This window comes from Aotus nancymaae, unplaced genomic scaffold, assembly GCF_030222135.1.
Source record: "Aotus nancymaae isolate 86718 unplaced genomic scaffold, 86718_ANA_hifiasm-v0.15.2.pri h1tg000048l, whole genome shotgun sequence".
Classification (NCBI taxonomy): Eukaryota; Metazoa; Chordata; class Mammalia; order Primates; family Aotidae; genus Aotus; species Aotus nancymaae.
In genome coordinates this window covers 4,979,248-4,997,322 of record NW_026988462.1, presented here as the reverse complement: position 1 = coordinate 4,997,322, position 18,075 = coordinate 4,979,248, and the positions used below count along the sequence as shown (strand labels likewise).

Sequence of the window (18,075 nt, the reverse complement as noted above, 5' to 3'; positions counted from 1 at the left end):
ATGGTTACCTTTTTAAACATATGTGTAATATATTCTAATATGACCTTTCAGAAATACTTTCATTTTTATTCCTCTTCTGTAATTTTTTTTTTTTTTTTAAGACAGGGTCTCACCATCATCCTGGCTGGAGGGCAGTGGTGTGATCATGGCTCACTGCAGCCTCAACCTCCCATCTCAAGCAATCCTCTCATCTAGCCCTCTGGTTAGCTGGGACTACAGGAAGTAGCCACCACACCTGGTTAAAGTTTTTTGCATTATTGGTAAAGATGGGGTCATGTTGCTCAGGTCAGTCTTGAACTCCTGGGTCAAGCGATCCACCTGCCTCGGCCTCCCAAGGTGCTGGGATTACAGGCATGAGCCACCATGCCAAGTTTTACTAGTAAGTATTTTGACTGGACTTTCTCTGCACCTCTACTCTTCCCCAGTTGCAGATGTTCTAAACACACTTGTAGAATGTAAGCTGTTACTCTTTTTATCTTTTTTCACTTCTTTCTTTAATAAGTACTTAGAGATCCTCTGCTATGACCCAGGTGCTGTTTTAGGCTTTGCACCAACAGAGATGGCATCTCTGAGTAGACAACGAAGCTGAGACATAATTATGAATGCTGAGCTAGCATTAAGACATTCTGGGGAAAGAAACTTACAAGCAGAAGGAACAAGTAGTAAGTAGAAACACTATTAGGCAGTATTTGATACATCACTTAAGAATATTATTTTTAGTCCCAATTCACTTAAATCATTATTGCCAAACATAATCTTCATAGTGTGGCTAAAACGATCCCCACTTTAAAGTCCTCATAGTAAGAAATTAGTATCTCCCTTTATCACTGTCAACTTTGTAACCTATTCCTTTAAGAAGCAGCACAGGTATGTAATTAGACTGAAGAGTTTCATTTTATGAGTTTTTCAATTTATGGGCAAGTTTTCCCCTCCTATCAAAGTAGAACATAGTATGATCATAACTCCAAGTGAAAAGTTCAGTCTTCTGTAAAACAGATGGAAATTGCAAAAATGAGATTTTGAATAAAGCAAAAGATATATGAAAAGTCATTCAGATTAGTCATTTTACTAGTCACTTGAAAATATTAAATATTCCTATGAAATAAGGTAGTTATAATGCCTTGAATAAGGTACTCAGAAATATCAGCTCAATCCTCTTACACACTTTTAAATTTTAAAAATTCTTTTGTAACTTGGTAAGCAAAGAAGAATACACATAACATACACATTATGAGGCATAAATAATAAAATAAGCAATTTCTATGAATAAACCATGTAACACAAGAAATGGAACAGCACCAATACCATGAAGTACAACTTCTCTCCCAATCCCATTTCCTTGTGCCTCAAGATGCACGTGCTGTATTGGGATGCGGGATTAAAATAATTGACAAGACAAAAGTATGCCAGATTGCAGGGTCTTTATGCACTGTTTTGAATTTGCATTTATCGTTCCCTTTCCTTTTTAAATTCTAGAGTTGTATGTGAATAAGTATTCCCATACTTAGTTTTGTTTGCTTCTGAGCTTTAAAAGTATATGGTATGGTGTTAGTCTTCTATGACTTCAGTATGTTTCTCATACATCCATGCTGTTGCATATGATATTTCATTCTATTAATATGCCAAATTCTACTAATCTGTTTTGCTACTGATATATATTTGGGTCATTTTTATTATAGTTTGTTGCTATTCTGAATGATTCTGCTAAAAATGGCCTTCTAAGGTGCAGGTACAAGAGCTTCTCTTAGGGTGGGGGTGTGTGTGTGTGTGTGTGTGTGTGTGTGTGTGTGTGTGTTGTGTACAGGGAATATGGAAATTTAACTTCAAAATATAAATTATTATCAGATTGTTTTTCAATGTGGCTCTGCCAATTTAGATTCCTACAGGCGGGGTAACAATGTAAAGGCATTCCATCGCTCTACATTCTCATTAACATGTGATACCTTCAGCTTTCTTAATTATTGTCAAATTACAATGCATAAAATAATCTCGTGGTAGTAGTCTTTATTTGCATTTTCAAATTTTTAGGATAATTATCTTGTTTAGTTACCATTAATGGTAATAAATATTTACCACCAATAATTTCAGTAAATTTTTACTTATCATGAATGCATCCTCTATTTAAAAACTCTTTTATGCATTTTTCCTCTTGGGTCATTTGTGTTTTTCTTTTTGAATGGTAGGAAATCTTTACATCTCATGGAATATAAATATTTTATTGGTCATATGTATTGTAAATACTTCTCTTGCTTGTAACATTTTTCCCTACTTTTTAATGACATATTTTAATGAGCACTGGTTTTCATTTGTAATTTAGCTGAAACTATCAGTATTTTCCTTCAGACTTAGAGCTTTTTATCTAGGAAACCCTTACCCTGGGGTCCTAACTTCTAAATGTTTTAAAATTTTGATTTTCAGACTTACATTTTTAATCTAACTGAAATGATTTTTACACAAGGTGGGAGGTCTTTTTTATTTGCATTGGTATAGCCCCTGTCGAACCATAGTTGTTGAAAGTCTCTCCCATTTACTGGAATTCCACTTCTGTATTCATAAGTTTTGGGACCCTCATGTTCTTTTGATACATATGTCTTTCCCTTGAACAAACACTACAAACTTTATACATTTTATTACCTGGTATGGCAAGTCCCATCACTTTATCCTTCAAAGTCTCACCCATTTTGAGTCTTCATTCTTCCATATACATTTAAAAATAAACATCAAATTTCACAAAAAAAATCCCCAACATTCGACTTTTGTTGGAACTGCATTGAATTTATAAATCACTTGCAGAAAACAATATAATTATGAAGTAAAATATTTCTATTGATAAACATGGTAGAGCTTTTCATTCATTTAGGTAAATTTTTTTTTTTTCTCATTAAACTTTTTTAATGGGTCTCAAAATTCTGTGACAAATTTTTGGTCAAGTTGTTTCCATTAAAAAGTACTGATTTTGGCGGGAGGAGTTCCAAGATGGCTGGTTAGATCCAGTTCAGGATTGCAGCTCCGAGTGAAAGTGCAGAGGGTGAGTGGATGCCGCATTTCCAGATGGATTTTATTGCCCACAGACCAGGAGATTCGCAGGCAGAGGAGCCCCATGGGTCGCCAGTGCAGCTGTTTTGGCCGGCGCGGCTGTTTTGCCTGCACCCCGGCGCAGCTGCCCCCAGTGCAGAGTAAACGGGACTGTGTTCCCACTTAGCCAGCAAGGGGAGGTGAAACAGGGAGCCAGGCCAGGAGATTCCTGGGCAAAAAAAAGCACCACGAATCTCAGAGCCGCGGTTTCAGCAGCGCAGTGGGTCGCCGCATGGGAAATCACGCAGATCCCAGCGCCTATTCAACAGGCGACCAGGTCACCTGGTAGAGAGCTGACCATTCAACGAAAAAATAAAAGGCTCTGAGGCAGGGAGCCAGGAGATCAGGCCTGGCTGGTCCCACCCCCACAAAAACAAAAACAAAAAAACAGCAATTGGAAACGCTCTGGGTTGAGAGTTTCACAGCAAGCACAGCTGAACCCGGGACAGTCCAGCTCTGTGGGGGAGGGGCGTCCGCCATTACTGAGGCAGCCTGCCATTGCTGCAGCAACCCGCCATTAGAGAGAAAGTCTGTGATGACAGAGGCGGGCCAACATTGCGGAAGCAGCTCTAACTATACCCATATAAATGGGACTGCAGGGAAGTTCACACGGCAGCTGGGCGGAGCCCACAGCAGCTCAGTGAAGCCTCTGCAGGTTGAGAGTGACTAGGCTGCCTCCTTGTGGGCAGGGCAGCCCTGAAGAAAAAAAAAGGCAGCAGTACAGCGGAAACTCATAAAGCTCTAACTCCCTGGGACAAAACACCGGGGGAAAAAAAAAAAGCGGGTTTATGAGTTCTGCTGCTGCAGACTTAAATTTACCAGCCTAGCAGCTCTGAATGAACAACGGGGCTCACAGCTCAGCACATGAGCTAATATAAAGGACTGTTTCCTCAAGCAGCTCCTGACCTCCGTATATCCAAAGAGTCACCTCATAAAGGAGAGCTCAGACTGACATTTGGCAGGTATCCTTCTGGGACAAAGCAGAAGAAGAAACTGGTAGGAACCTTTACTGTTCGGCAGCTGCTGCAAGTGATCCCCAGGCAAGCAGGGCCCGGAGTGGACCTCAGCAGTCCTACAGCACAGAGGCCAGACAGTTAAAAGGAAAACTAAGAAACAGAAATAACTTCATCAACAACAAACAGGACGTCCACTCAGAGATCCAATCAGAAAGTCAACAACGACAAAGCTGACAGTTGGATAAATCCACAAATATGGGAAGAAACCACTGGAAAAAGGATGAAAATACAAGAACCCAGAACACTTCTCCTCCTACAAGGGATCACAACTCCTCACTAGCAAAGGAACAAGACTGGATGGAGAATGAGTGTGATGAAATGACAGAATCAGTCTTCAGAAAGTGGGTAATAACATACTTCCGTGAGCTAAAAGAACATGTTCTAACCCAATGCAAAGAAACTAAAACCTTGAGAAAAGATTTGACGAAATGCTAACGAGAATGGACAACTTAGAGAGGAATATAAGTGAATTGATGGAGCTGAAAAACACAACACGAGAACCTTGCGAAGCATGCACAAGTTTCAACAGCCGAATTGACCAAGCAGAAGAAAGGATATCAGAGGTCGAAGATCAACTCAATGAAATAAAACAAGAAGGCAAGACTAGAGAAAACAGGGTAAAAAGAAATGAACAAAGTCAACAAGAAATGTGGGACTATGTGAAAAGACCTAATCTACGTTTGATAGGTGTACCTGAATGTGACGAAGAGAATGAATCCAAGCTGGAAAATACTCTTCGGGATATTATCCAGGAAAACTTCCCCAACCTAGCAAGGCAGGCCAATATTCAAGTCCAGGAAATACAGAGAACACCACAAAGATATTCCTCTAGAAGAGCAACCCCAAGGCACATAATCGTCAGATTCACCAGGGTTGAAATGAAGGAGAAAATGCTAAGGGCAGCCAGAGAGAAAGGTCGGGTTACCCACAAAGGGAAGCCCATCAGACTCACAGCAGATCTCTCAGCAGAAACCCTACAAGCCAGAAGAGTGGGGACTGATATTCAACATCCTTAAAGAAAAAAACTTTCAACTCAGAATTTCATATCCAGCCAAACTAAGCTTCATAAGTGAAGGAAAAATAAAATCCTTTGTGAACAAGCAAGTACTCACAGATTTCATCACCACCAGACTGGCTTTAAAGAGCTCCTGCAAGAGGCACTACACATAGAAAAGAACAACCAGTACCAGCCACTCCAAAAACACACGAAATGGTAAAGAGCATCAACACAATGAAGAATCTGCATCAACCAATGGGCAAAACAGCGGGCTAGCATCAAAATGGCAGTATCAAATTCACACATAACAATATTAACCCTAAGCGTAAATGGACTAAATGCCCCAATCAAAAGACACAGATTGGCAAATTGGATAAAAAGCTAAAATCCATCAGTGTGCTGTATCCAGGAAACCCATCTCACATGCAAGGATACACAAAAGCTCAAAATAAAGGGACGGAGGAAGATTTACCAAGAAAATGGAGAGCAAAAAAAAGCAGGAGTTGCAATTCTCATCGCTGATAAAATAGACTTTAAAGGAACAAAGATCAAAAGAGACAAAGAAGGACATTACAGAATGGTAAAAGGATCAATGCAACAAGAAGAGCTAATGATCCTAAATATATGTGCACCTAAAACAGGAGCACCCAGATACATAAGGCAAGTTCTTAATGACTTACAAAGAGACTTAGAGTCCCACACAATAATAGTGGGAGACTTCAACACACCATTGTCAATATTAGAAAGATCAATGAGACAGAAAATTAACAAGGATATCCAGGACTTGAACTCAGACCTGGCCCAAGCAAACCTAATAGATATTTACAGAACTCTCCACCCCAAATCCACAGAATATACATTCTTCTCAGCACCACATCACACCTACTCTAAAATTGACCACATAATTGGAAGTAAATCACTCCTCAGCAAATGCAAAAGAACGGAAACCATAACAAACAGTCTCTCAGACCACAGTGCAATCAAGTTAGAACTCAGAATTCAGAAACCAACCCAGAACCGCACAGCTTCATGGAAAATGAACAACTTTCTCTTGAATGTTGACTGGATAAACACTGAAATGAAGGCAGAAATAAAGATGTTCTTCGAAACCAATGAGAACAAAGACACCACATACCAGAATCTCTGGGACACATTTAAAGCAGTCTCTAGAGGAAAATATATAGCAATAAGTGCCCACATGAGAAGAAAGGAGAGATCTAAAATTGACACCCTATCATGTCAAAATTGAAAGAGCGAGAGGAGCAAGATCAAAAAAACTCAAAACCGAGCAGAAGACAAGAAATAACTAAGATCAGAGCAGAATTGAAGGAGATAGAGAAACGAAAAATCCTTAAAAAAACTAATAAATCCAGGAGCTGGTTTTTTGAAAAGATCAACAAAATAGACAGACCACTAGCCAGATTAATAAAAAAGAAAAGAGAGAATAACCAAATAGATGCAATAAAAAATGATAAAGGGGATATCACCACAGATTCCACAGAAATTCAAACCATCATCAGAGATTATTACAAACAACTCTATGCACATAAACTAGAAAACCTAGAAGAAATGGATAAATTCCTGGACACTAGCCTCCTCCCAAGCCTAAACCAGGAAGAAGTCGAAACCCTGAATAGACCAAGAACAAGGTCTGAAGTCGAGGCAGCAATCAAGAGCCTACCACCCCAAAAAAAACTTAGGTCCAGATGGGTTCACAGGCCAAATTCTACCAGACATACAAAGAGGAGCTGGAACCATTCCTTCTGAAACTATTCCAAATAATCCAAAAAGAGGGAATCCTTCCCAAATCATTTTATGAGACCAACATCATCCTGATACCAAAACCCAGCAGAGACTCAACAAGAAAAGAAAACTACAGGCCAATATCCATGATGAACATAGATGCAAAAACCTTCAATAAAATACTGGCAAGCTGATTGCAACAGCACATCAAAAAGCTTATCCACCATGATCAAGTAGGATTCTTCCCGGGGATCCTAGGCTGGTTCAATATACGCAAGTCTATAAATGTAATTCGCCACATAAACAGAACCAACGACAAAAACCACATGATTATCTCAATTGATGCAGAGAAGGCCTTTGACAAAATTCAACAGCCCTTTATGCTAAAAACCCTCAATAAACTAGGTATCGACAGAAAGTATCTCAAAATAATAAAAGCTATTTACGACAAACCAACAGCCAATATCATACTGAATAGGCAAAAACTGGAAGCATTCCCTTTGAAATCTGGCACTAGACAAGGATGCCCTCTCTCACCACTCCTATTCAATATAGTGCTGAAAGTTCTAGCCAGAGCAATCAGGCAAGAAAAAGAAATAAAGGGTATTCAATTAGGAAAGGAGGAAGTCAAATTGTCTCTATTTGCAGACGACATGATTGTATATCTAGAAGACCCCATCATCTCAGCCCAAAATCTCCTGAAACTGATAAGCAACTTCAGCAAAGTCTCAGGATACAAAATCAATGTCCACAAATCACAAGCATTCCTATACACCAATAACGGACTTAAAGAGAGCCAAATCAAGAACAAACTGCCATTCACAATTGCTACAAAGAGAATAAAATACCTAGGAATACAAGTAACAAGGAACATAAAGGACCACTTCAAAGAGAACTACAAACCACTGCTCAACGAAATAAGAGAGGACACAAACAGATGGAGAAACATTCCATGTTCATGGTTAGGAAAAATCAATATCGTGAAAATGGCCATACTGCCCAAAGTAATTTACAGATTCAACGCTATCCCCATCAAGCTACCAATGACCTTCTTCACAGAACTGGAAAAAACCACCTTAAACTTCATATGGAACCAAAAGAGAGCCAGCATAGCCAAGTCAATTCTAAGCAAAAAGAACAAAGCGGGAGGCATCACACTACTGGACATCAAACTATACTACAAGGCTACAGTCATCAAAACAGCATGGTACTGGTACCAAAACAGAGATATAGACCAATGGAACAGAACAGAGGTGTCGGAGGCAACACAACATATCTACAACCATCCGATCTTTGACAAACCTGATAAAAACAAGCAATGGGGAAAGGATTCCCTGTTCAATAAGTGGTGTTGGGAAAACTGGCTAGCCATATGCAGAAAGCAGAAACTGGACCCCTTCCTGACTCCTTACACTAAAATTAACTCCCGATGGATTAAAGACTTAAACATAAGACCTAACACCATAAAAACCCTAGAAGAAAACGTATGCAAAACCATTCAGGGCATAGGCGTAGGCAAGGACTTCATGACCAAAACACGAAAAGCATTGGCAACAAAAGCCAAAATAGACAAATGGGACCTAATCAAACTCCACAGCTTCTGCACGGCGAAAGAAACAGTCAATAGAGTGAATCGGAAACCAACAGAATGGGAAAAACATTTTTGCAGTTTACCCATCTGACAAAGGGCTGATATCCAGAATTTACGACGAACTAAAACAGATTTACAAGAAAAAAACAAACAAGCCCATTCAAAAATGGGTGAAGGATATGAATAGATACTTTACAAAAGACGACATACATGAGGCCAACAAGCACATGAAAAAATGCTCACCATCACTGGTCATTAGAGAAATGCAAATCAAAACTACATTGAGATACCATCTCACGCCAGTTAGAATGATGATCATTAAAAAATCTGGAGACAACAGATGCTGGAGAGGATGTGGAGAAATAGGAACACTTTTACACTGTTGGTGGGAGTGTAAATTAGTTCAACCATTGTGAAAGACAGTGTGGTGATTCCTCAAGGACCTAGAAATAGAAATTCCATTTGACCCAGCAATCCCATTACTGGGTATATATCCAAAGGATTATAAATCGTTCTACTATAAGGACACATGCACACGAATGTTCATTGCAGCACAGTTTACAATAGCAAAGACCTGGAACCAACCCAAATGCCCATCGATGATAGACTGGACAGGAAAAATGTGGCACATATACACCATGGAATATTATGCAGCCATCAAAAACGATGAGTTCGTGTCCTTTGTAGGGACATGGATGAACCTGGAAACCATCATTCTCAGCAAACTGACACAAGAACACAAAATCAAACATCGCATGTTCTCACTTATAGACGGGTGTTGAATAATGGGAACACATGGACACAGGGAGGGGAGCACTATACACTGGGGTCTGTTGGCGGGGGAGGGGGGACAGCAGTGGGTGGGGAGTTGGGGAGAGATAGCATGGGGAGAAATGCCACATATAGGTGAAGGGGAGGAAGGCAGCAAATCACAATGCCACGTATGCACCTATGCAACAATCTTGCACGTTTTTCACATGTACTCCAAAACCTAAAATGCAATAAAAAAAAAAAAGTACTGATTTTAAAAACTAATAACTTAAAACTGCCACACGAAAAGAAGAAAAAAAAAGTGGTCCACAAAACATTCTCCTTTACTTCTGAAGGTTTTACGATGCATTGTTATCATTAACGAGTCCTTTACTAGTAAACTTAAATGGCCAATTGAAACGAACAGCTCTGAGACCATTCTTCCTCCACCAGTGATTAAGACTGAGGTGGCAGGTATTAGGGATAATATTCATTTAGCCTTCTGAGCTTTCTGGGCAGACTTGGTGACCTTGCCAGCTCCAGCAGCCTTCTTGTCCACTGCTTTGATGACACCCACGGCAACTGTCTGTCTCATATCACAAACAGCAAAGCAACTGAGAGGTGGATAGTCTGAGAAGCTCTCAACACACATGGGCTTGCCAGGAACCATATCAACGATGGCAGCATCACAAGACTTCAAGAATTTAGGGCCATCTTCCAGCTTTTTACCAGAACGGCGATCAATCTTTTCCTTCAGCTCAGCAAACTTGCATGCAATGTGAGCTATGTGGCAATCCAGTACAGGGGCATAGCCAGCACTGATTTGGCCTGGATCGTTCAGGACAATCACCTGAGCAGTGAAGCCAGCTGCTTCCATTGGTGGGTCATTCTTGCTGTCACCAGCAACGTTGCCACGACGAATATCCATGACAGACTCATTCTTGACGTTGAAGCCCACATTGTCCCCAGGAAGAGCTTCACTCAAAGCTTCATGGTGCATTTCAACAGATTTCACTTCAGTTGTAACATTGACTGGAGCAAACATGACCACCATACCAGGTTTGAGAACACCAGTCTCCACTCGGCCAACAGGAACAGTACCAATACCACCAATTTTATAGACATCCTGGAGAGGCAGGCACAAGGGCTTATCAGTTGGACGAGTTGGTGGTAGGATGCAGTCCAGAGCCTCAAGCAGCGTGGTCCCACTGGCACTGCCATCCTTACGGGTGACTTTCCAACCCTTGAACCAAGGCATGTTAGCACTTGGCTCCAGCATGTTGTCACCATTCCAACCAGAAATTGGCACAAATGCTACTGTGTTGGGGTTGTAGCCAATTTTCTTAATGTAAGTGCTGACTTCCTTAACGATTTCCTCATATCTCTTCTGGCTGTATGGTGGCTCAGTGGAATCCATTTTGTTAACACCAACAATTAGTTGTTTCACACCTAGTGTGTAAGCCAGGAGGGCATGCTCTCAGGTCTGCCCATTCTTGGAGATACCAGCTTTAAAGTCACCAACACCAGCAGCGACAATCAGGACAGCACAGTCAGCCTGAGATGTCCCTGTAATCACGTTTTTGATGAAGTCTCTGTGTCCTGGGGCATCAATGATAGTCACATAGTACTTGCTGGTCTCGAATTTCCACAAGGAGATATCAATGGTGATACCACGTTCACGCTCAGCTTTCAGTTTATCCAAGACCCAGGCATACTTGAAGGAGCCCTTTCCCATCTCAGTAGCCTCCTTTTCAAATTTTTCAATGGTTCTTTTGTCGATGCCACCACATTTGTAGATTAGATGGCCAGTAGTGGTGGACTTGCCCGAATCTACGTGTCCAATTACGACAATGTTGATATGAATCTTTTCCTTTCCCATTTTGGCTTTTAGCGGTAGTTTTCACGACACCTATGTTCTGGCGGCAAACCCGTTGCGAAAAAGCCATTTAGGTAAATTTTAATGGCTATAATTCAAAATTTTCTCCACAAAACAGACCTTCCACCCCGCTCTCCATTATTCCTAAGTATCTTTTATTTGTTCTTGTCATTTTAAATGTGGGAATCATTATAGAAAGTACTTTCATGAGGATAAGGAATTGTTGCCTATATATGTTATTAATTTATCCAAGCACCTAAAACAGTGTGTGGTATATAGTAGACACTTAATATAACTGATGATAAAAGTAAATAAGTATTTGTTGTTAGAAGAGAGAAAAGCAACTGATTTTAGTATACTGATCACATATCCAGTTACTTTACTAACCTCCTTTATCAAATCTAACAATCAATGGATTCTTTCGAGTCTCCTCTGTAGGCAACCCTAGAATCTTAAATAATAATTTGTTTAATATTTTAAATGAGTATTTCCTTTACTTATCTTATTGCACTGACTGGAACTTGAGGATAATACTTGAAGTGTTGACAGTGGGAACTTTATCTTTTTCCAATTTTAAAAACAATGCTTTCTGTCATTTTACTGCTAAGATGTCCTGTCATCAATTAATAAAATTTCTCTATATAATAGTTTGCTAAACTATTTGTTTCTTTATGAGTTTTTAATCATAAAAAAGCTTTGAATTTTTTAAAATGTTTCTTATGCATCTTCTTGAATGATAATATATTAACATGGTGAATTGTATTTAGAAATTCCTCAAATTTTCAAATACTTTCTTTTCATTCATTAGATAATCTCACCTTGTCATGACAGTTTATTTTTTATATACCTGCTAGATTTCTTTTGTTAACATTTTATTTAGGACTTTGGCATACATATTCCCAACAAAGAGCAGCCTATAATTTTTCCTTTTCTCTTTTTGTCAGGCTTTGACATCAGATTATACTAGATTCAAAGACTGATTTAGAAAATGTTTCCTCTTTTTCTATTCTCTAAAAGATTTTGAAGATTGAAATTATTGTTTCTTTAAATATTTGAATATTTGGTAGAATTTGCTGTACTAGTTTTAAAATATAGTCTCCAAATTCTTCAACACTCCTTCCATTGAGAGGTGGGTATATGAATCTGAATCTGTGAAAGTTTGGTAAACTGAATATAATGGAATAATCTGAAAGTAATGATGTACCACTCTCTGAGCCAGGCCTTAAGAAGCTGGAAGTTTCTATCTCCTATTACTGGTGTGCTCATCTGGAACCTAATCTCTATATGGTTTGTAAATTTTATTTGTCTTTTCAGAATATCAACTTTGATATTCTTGATCCTATAATTATATTTTCATTTCCTAGTTCATTAATGTGTATTCTTATTTTACTGCTTTTCATCTACTTTTTAAAAATGAGTTACTCACTTCTGAATGGTTAATCAGTATTTTTAAGTCCTTCTTTTCTAACTAAAAGACATATTTTCCTCTTCTGTTTTGATTGCAAAATTATCTCATTCTGATTGATGGATTTTATATTTGCCTTTAAAATTAATCTTGTGAACTGTATTGTTAAAATCTTATATATAGAAATGTTGAAATAACCTACCATTACAGTAGAGCTGTCCATTTATCTCCCTGGCTATCAAGTTTTGTATTGTAGAATTTGAAGCTATATACATTTTACTACTTTTTCTTAAAGCTCATTTCCCCTAATATTTTATGGCCAATTTAGATTTCATTTGTGAAATAGTTACCTTTTGTATAATTTTCTGTCTTTTGCTATATTTTCTTTTAGTATGCTAAAGTTTAATTTACTCATATTTAATATGGCCACCGATATGGTTGGATTAACTTTTACTATTTGCTGTTTATTACCACATTTCAATAACTTTCATATATTTTATTTTGGTCTTATATCCCTCTTCTCTACTCTATAGTACTAAATATCTTCAAATTACTTAATTGAGATAAAGCAATTAGCTCACTGAAAACAGAGAAACACTTTAAAAAGAGTTTATAATTCATCTATTTTCCTAAAAACTGTATCTTCTTTAAATTATTTCTCCTTCTCCCTCTCATTCTAATTGTTTAGCACGACTTACAGGCTGCGCCACATATTTAACACTTACTTTTATGCTGCTTTGTATTAAACCCTATGGTTTCAAATACAATTTGTTTTTCTAAGAGATTATATATATTAATAGCATTGTGCTGAACACTGTAGATTATGCTATCACATGTAAATTAATGTCTTATACAAAACACTTATAAAACAGATTCAATACTGATAATTAAGACAACTTAGGTAAAGATAATTTCTGAATATCTTTAGGTTTATAAGTTCTGAATATCATAATGATCCTTTACAATAAAATGGGTGAATCTAAAATTGACTAAGTCCTTTATAAACTCTGACACCAGTAAATTAGCAAAATAATAAGCTGAGACTTAATATTGCCATATATTCCATGGCAGTATTTTACAGAGCAAACTATAGCCCCCAAATCACTGAAGTGTAGTTTCTATACTCTAGTTTAATGAATTAATAAGGTATTTAATGATTTTCCTGGGAGCTACAGAAGTATGGTAGGAAATTTGCACTACTTTGGAAATTCCTTTCTCAGTTAGAAGAAGAGTCATTTCTCGTTAAAATATTGATTGACAAGCTAAAGCCCAATGAATATAAAAAATGATAGAAGTTATTTTGTAAGTTACGGCTTGATATTTTGTAATAATAATATAGCTCTTTAATACATATATATTTCTACAATGAGCTACAACAGAATTTCAAAACCTCAATTATGAAAGAATCTTACTATCTCTTGTTCTTCCTTAATCAGGTTCTTACCAATTTCTAACATCTCTTATACAATCTCTTTGTCAGACTCTATCAATATTACCTCTTTCACAGTATGCTGTCAATAAGTGACTTCCCCCTTCTTTGAAACTCTCTAGGAAGTGTCTATATACTTTGTAATTCAGAATATTTAGCTCTGCAATGATTTTTTTCACCCCCCATGAGAGAGAGCCTGGGCAGGAGTGCAGTGTCTCGATCTTGGCTCATTGCAGCTTTGACCTTCTGGGCCCAAATGATCCTCCCACTTCAACCTCCTGAGTAACTAGGACTATAGGCATATGCCACTGCACCTGGCTTTTGTTTTTGGTAGAGCCAGGGTCTCACTGTGTTGCCCAGGCTAGTCTAGCACTCCTGGTCTCAAGCAATCCTTCTGCCTCAGCCTCCTGAAATGCTGGGATTACAGGCATAAGCCACTGTGCCCAGCCTGCAATGATCTCTTTATTCAAAGCCTAGTTCACGAATTCTTCCCTAAATAATCATTTTCTATTAATGTGTTTTCCTCTAAACTTACATATACAATTTAAATCCCTTTATTGGCTGAGTAAACCTTAGTAAATTCAAATATTTTGGCAGAACCTCAGTTGCCTAATTTGTAATGTGAGGATAATATTATGTACTTCAGCAGGGAGTTACAGAAAACAAATTCATCATCTGTATTAATCTCTATGACAGGTTATAAACTTTGAAATGTTACAATAAATATGATGCAAAAGTTATACATTCTAAAGAAATCATAATAAATATAGCAATGCAAAAATTATACATTCTAAAGAAATCATATTTAGTGGATAAACTCACATGTACTATAGAAGCAAATGCTTCTGATATATCATATTCTTCTGCAATATAGTTGAAAGCTCGCCAAAGAGCAACTCCGGCATCATTTGCTCCATCAACTTCATCATCTGTATTAAGAATGAACACAAAACCAATTCTGGAAAAAGAAAATGAGTAACGACTGTTACAATTATCTCTTAAATTACAATAAACCATTATGTAGAAACATTATTAGACTACAATATATAGATGGACAGAATGTATTAATAGACGGGAAAAGACTAATTCTAGTACTTCAAAATTTTGATTGTAATGCTTATTCGCCAAAATCCACATTGCTACTGGATTCCTGCAGTAGAAATCTAAGATAAGATTCTAAGATAATATCAAACTCTCCCTTTGGTGGTAACATTATCAAATGACCATGTTCTTTTGTTCTGTGCAGAAAAGGTAAATGTACTTTTTTTTTTTTTTTTTTTGGAGACAGAGTCTTGCTCTGTTGCCCAGGCTGGAGTGCAGTGCCACAATCTCAGCTTGCTGCAACCTCTGCTTCCCAGGTTCAAGTGATTCTCCCATCTCAGCCTCCCAGGTAGCTGGGACTATAAGTGTGTGCCACTACGCTTGGCTAATTTTTGTATTTTTAGTAGAGACCAGGTTTCACCATATTGGCCAGGTTGGTCTTGAACCTGTGACCTCATGATCCACCCACCTAGGCCTCCCAAAGTGCTAGGAATGCAAGCATAGGAAAATGGACCTTTCTATAAGTTTTCAGAGTGACAGATTATTCTCTCAGGAAGGTAATAAACAAAATTACCAGAAAGATTCGATAAACAGAGTCTATCATAAAGGTATTTAATACTTCACAACATGCAGCTATGTTATGTCAGGACCTAGAGCTAACCATTGCTTTGAATATTTGAATGCCCTATTAATACTCTGTGTAACACAATATGAACAACACTGAATTTCCTTTAGTTGACAATTTAATGCTATAAAATGACAATTACCTAAGAGGAACTTTATGATAATATAAAAGATCAGCAAGTTTTATAAAATCCGAGGAATATTCTTGGGCTGGATCAATAAACAGAACCTAAAAGAAAGATAGTGTATAATCACTATTTCAACACCTTAGAATCTTCATGAAATTCAAGTTTAGACTAATTTTTGTGACTGAAAGTATGAAATTCAATGTATAATTTTTTAAAAATTCTAGTAATTCTAAGGAATATATATATGTATACACACACATATAAAATATTTCACAATTTATGAAGGATTTCTAAAAGCTGCACATCCAAATATAATTATACACGAAATTTAACATCAGGCTACTCATCTTCTTTTTGGAAGCCCAGTATATTTTCTTTTACCTGAATTGAAATACCTTATTCTAAATGTTCATTGGATTTTCTGTGATAAATTTTTTCAAAAGGAAACAGAACTTGAATTTTGACTGAAAAAAAAATAGCATTAACACAACTGCTTTATCAAGACTGCTGCAAAAAATATCTTATTAATTTCCTATGTGGAAAAAAAAAGCCCTAGGTATTTTCTCCGCCTTTCAAAGTTCCAATATAAATGCTTAGATATTATGGGGATAATAAAATTATATGCATAGATGACAAAGTGGTATTTATGTATCTTTCCCTGAAATTACTACACTTTAATCATCAGATCTTTATAATAGAGAAAGAAGAAAAAGTTCTCTCATAAATTCTTTTGAGAAAAATGTAAAAATAACATTAATACTGTTACTATAAAATGACATAAGGGCTGACGAGTAAGAGACAGAACATGTGACTGATATGGTTTGGCTGTGTGCCCACCCAAATCTCATCTTGAATTGTAGTTCCCATAATCTGCATGTGTCACAGGATGGACCAGGTGGGAGGTAGTTAAATCATGGAGGCAGTTACCCTCATGCTGTTCTTGTGATATGAGTGAGTTCTCTTTATCACCTTCCTGCCATCATGTGAAGAAGCATGTTTGCTTCTCCTTCTGCCATGACTTAAGTTTTCTGAGGCCTCCCAGTCATGCTGGGGAGTCAATTAAACCACTTTCCTTTATAAATTACCCAGTCTTGGCTATGTCTTTCTTAGCAGCACGAGAACAAACTAATACAGTGACATTGCTAGTTGTTGACACCCAGTCAGCCATGCCACCTAAGCCTGCTGCATCAGGCAAATACTTATTTCCTTATAACTCAGATGCCTATTCACTGACAGGATAATCCAAAAAATGTTGATATCTTTATAAGATCCATAATCAAAATATAAAACTCACCAAATTATGAAAATTGCGCCTTATGGAAGGTATACTTTCAGGAAATACTGGCTTCAGAAGTTCATGGCAACTTGTAGGCCAAGTAATATATAAATCATCATTTTCCAAGTCATTAATCCACTAGAAGAGAATCCAGACATTGGTGAAAGCTCTATTAAGATAACACTGAAATCATTTTCAAAGCCAGATTTTTACTATATCAAGTGACAAATAAAAATATACATAGAATTTTCTATATTTCTGATTAAATATAGAAGCTAGTTTAATATTCTCTAAATTAAGAAATTATATTATGTGCAACAATTTTATACTTGTGTAGTCTTTTACATTAAGCCTTCTCTCAAAAACAATTAATTCCTTTCACTCATGTTTTTCATATTGCAACATAAAATTGTATGAAAATTACTCTACATAAACCACTTAAGAGAGATGAATATTTATCTTATAATTAAGATATATAATCAGCAGTAAATAAGGCCCTCTCCACCTCCCCTCTAAATTTAAAGACTTGGACATAAGGAAAATAAAACGGCTTACAAGTTAAATTACAAAGCCAACATCTTAAAAATCAAGTTCTAATCCACTATACAAGCTGGAGAAAACATATAAACTGCTGTTTAGAAGCAACCACCAATCAAGAAGTGAGGCATTATGGTCCTTGAAAGCAGGAAGCATAAACAGCAAGCTCCACATTGACCTAAACTTCATCCCTAGGGTCCCCAAATTGCATCCTGCAGGAATACTGAGTTGGAAAACAGAAGTCAAAGCATGGGCTGCCAAAGCATTGAGATTAGAGAGCAGGATGCGGGGTGAGAGTGTAGGAGAGAAGGAAACTGCAGGAAACCAGAAAAATCTCCATACAAACTTCTTTCAAGTCATTTGCTGACTCCTAACCTGCACATATATATGATAACACCTCTACAAAAGCCAGAAGTCAAGAGAAATGGACAGATTGAAACCACAGCCATAACATAGTATTGGGAAGACAGAGACTGAAGTTCAAGTACTATGCACTGTGGACTTTCATTTGAGAACCAGTTCTCAAATTTGAGGCCAGATCCTAGAATGAAGATACAAAAATATAAGAGCATTCATAAAGACTAAAA

General features: G+C 37.4%; 1 protein-coding gene and 1 pseudogene across 2 annotated transcripts in view; both read right to left on the bottom strand.

The window, feature by feature from the left end:
• Window positions 1-18,075, bottom strand: part of UGGT2 (UDP-glucose glycoprotein glucosyltransferase 2) — a 246,456-nt gene that overhangs the window by 118,554 nt on the left and 109,827 nt on the right. For both annotated transcript variants that reach the window (XM_012458621.2, XM_012458622.2), the window contains exons 13-15: window positions 16,970-17,089; window positions 15,691-15,776; window positions 14,705-14,840 (exon numbers count right to left, since the gene is read on the bottom strand). In XM_012458621.2, coding sequence (XP_012314044.1) covers window positions 14,705-14,840; window positions 15,691-15,776; window positions 16,970-17,089 — 342 coding nt within the window. The remainder of the gene's footprint in view (window positions 1-14,704; window positions 14,841-15,690; window positions 15,777-16,969; window positions 17,090-18,075) is intronic.
• Window positions 9,607-11,187, bottom strand: LOC105721553 (elongation factor 1-alpha 1-like; annotated as a pseudogene).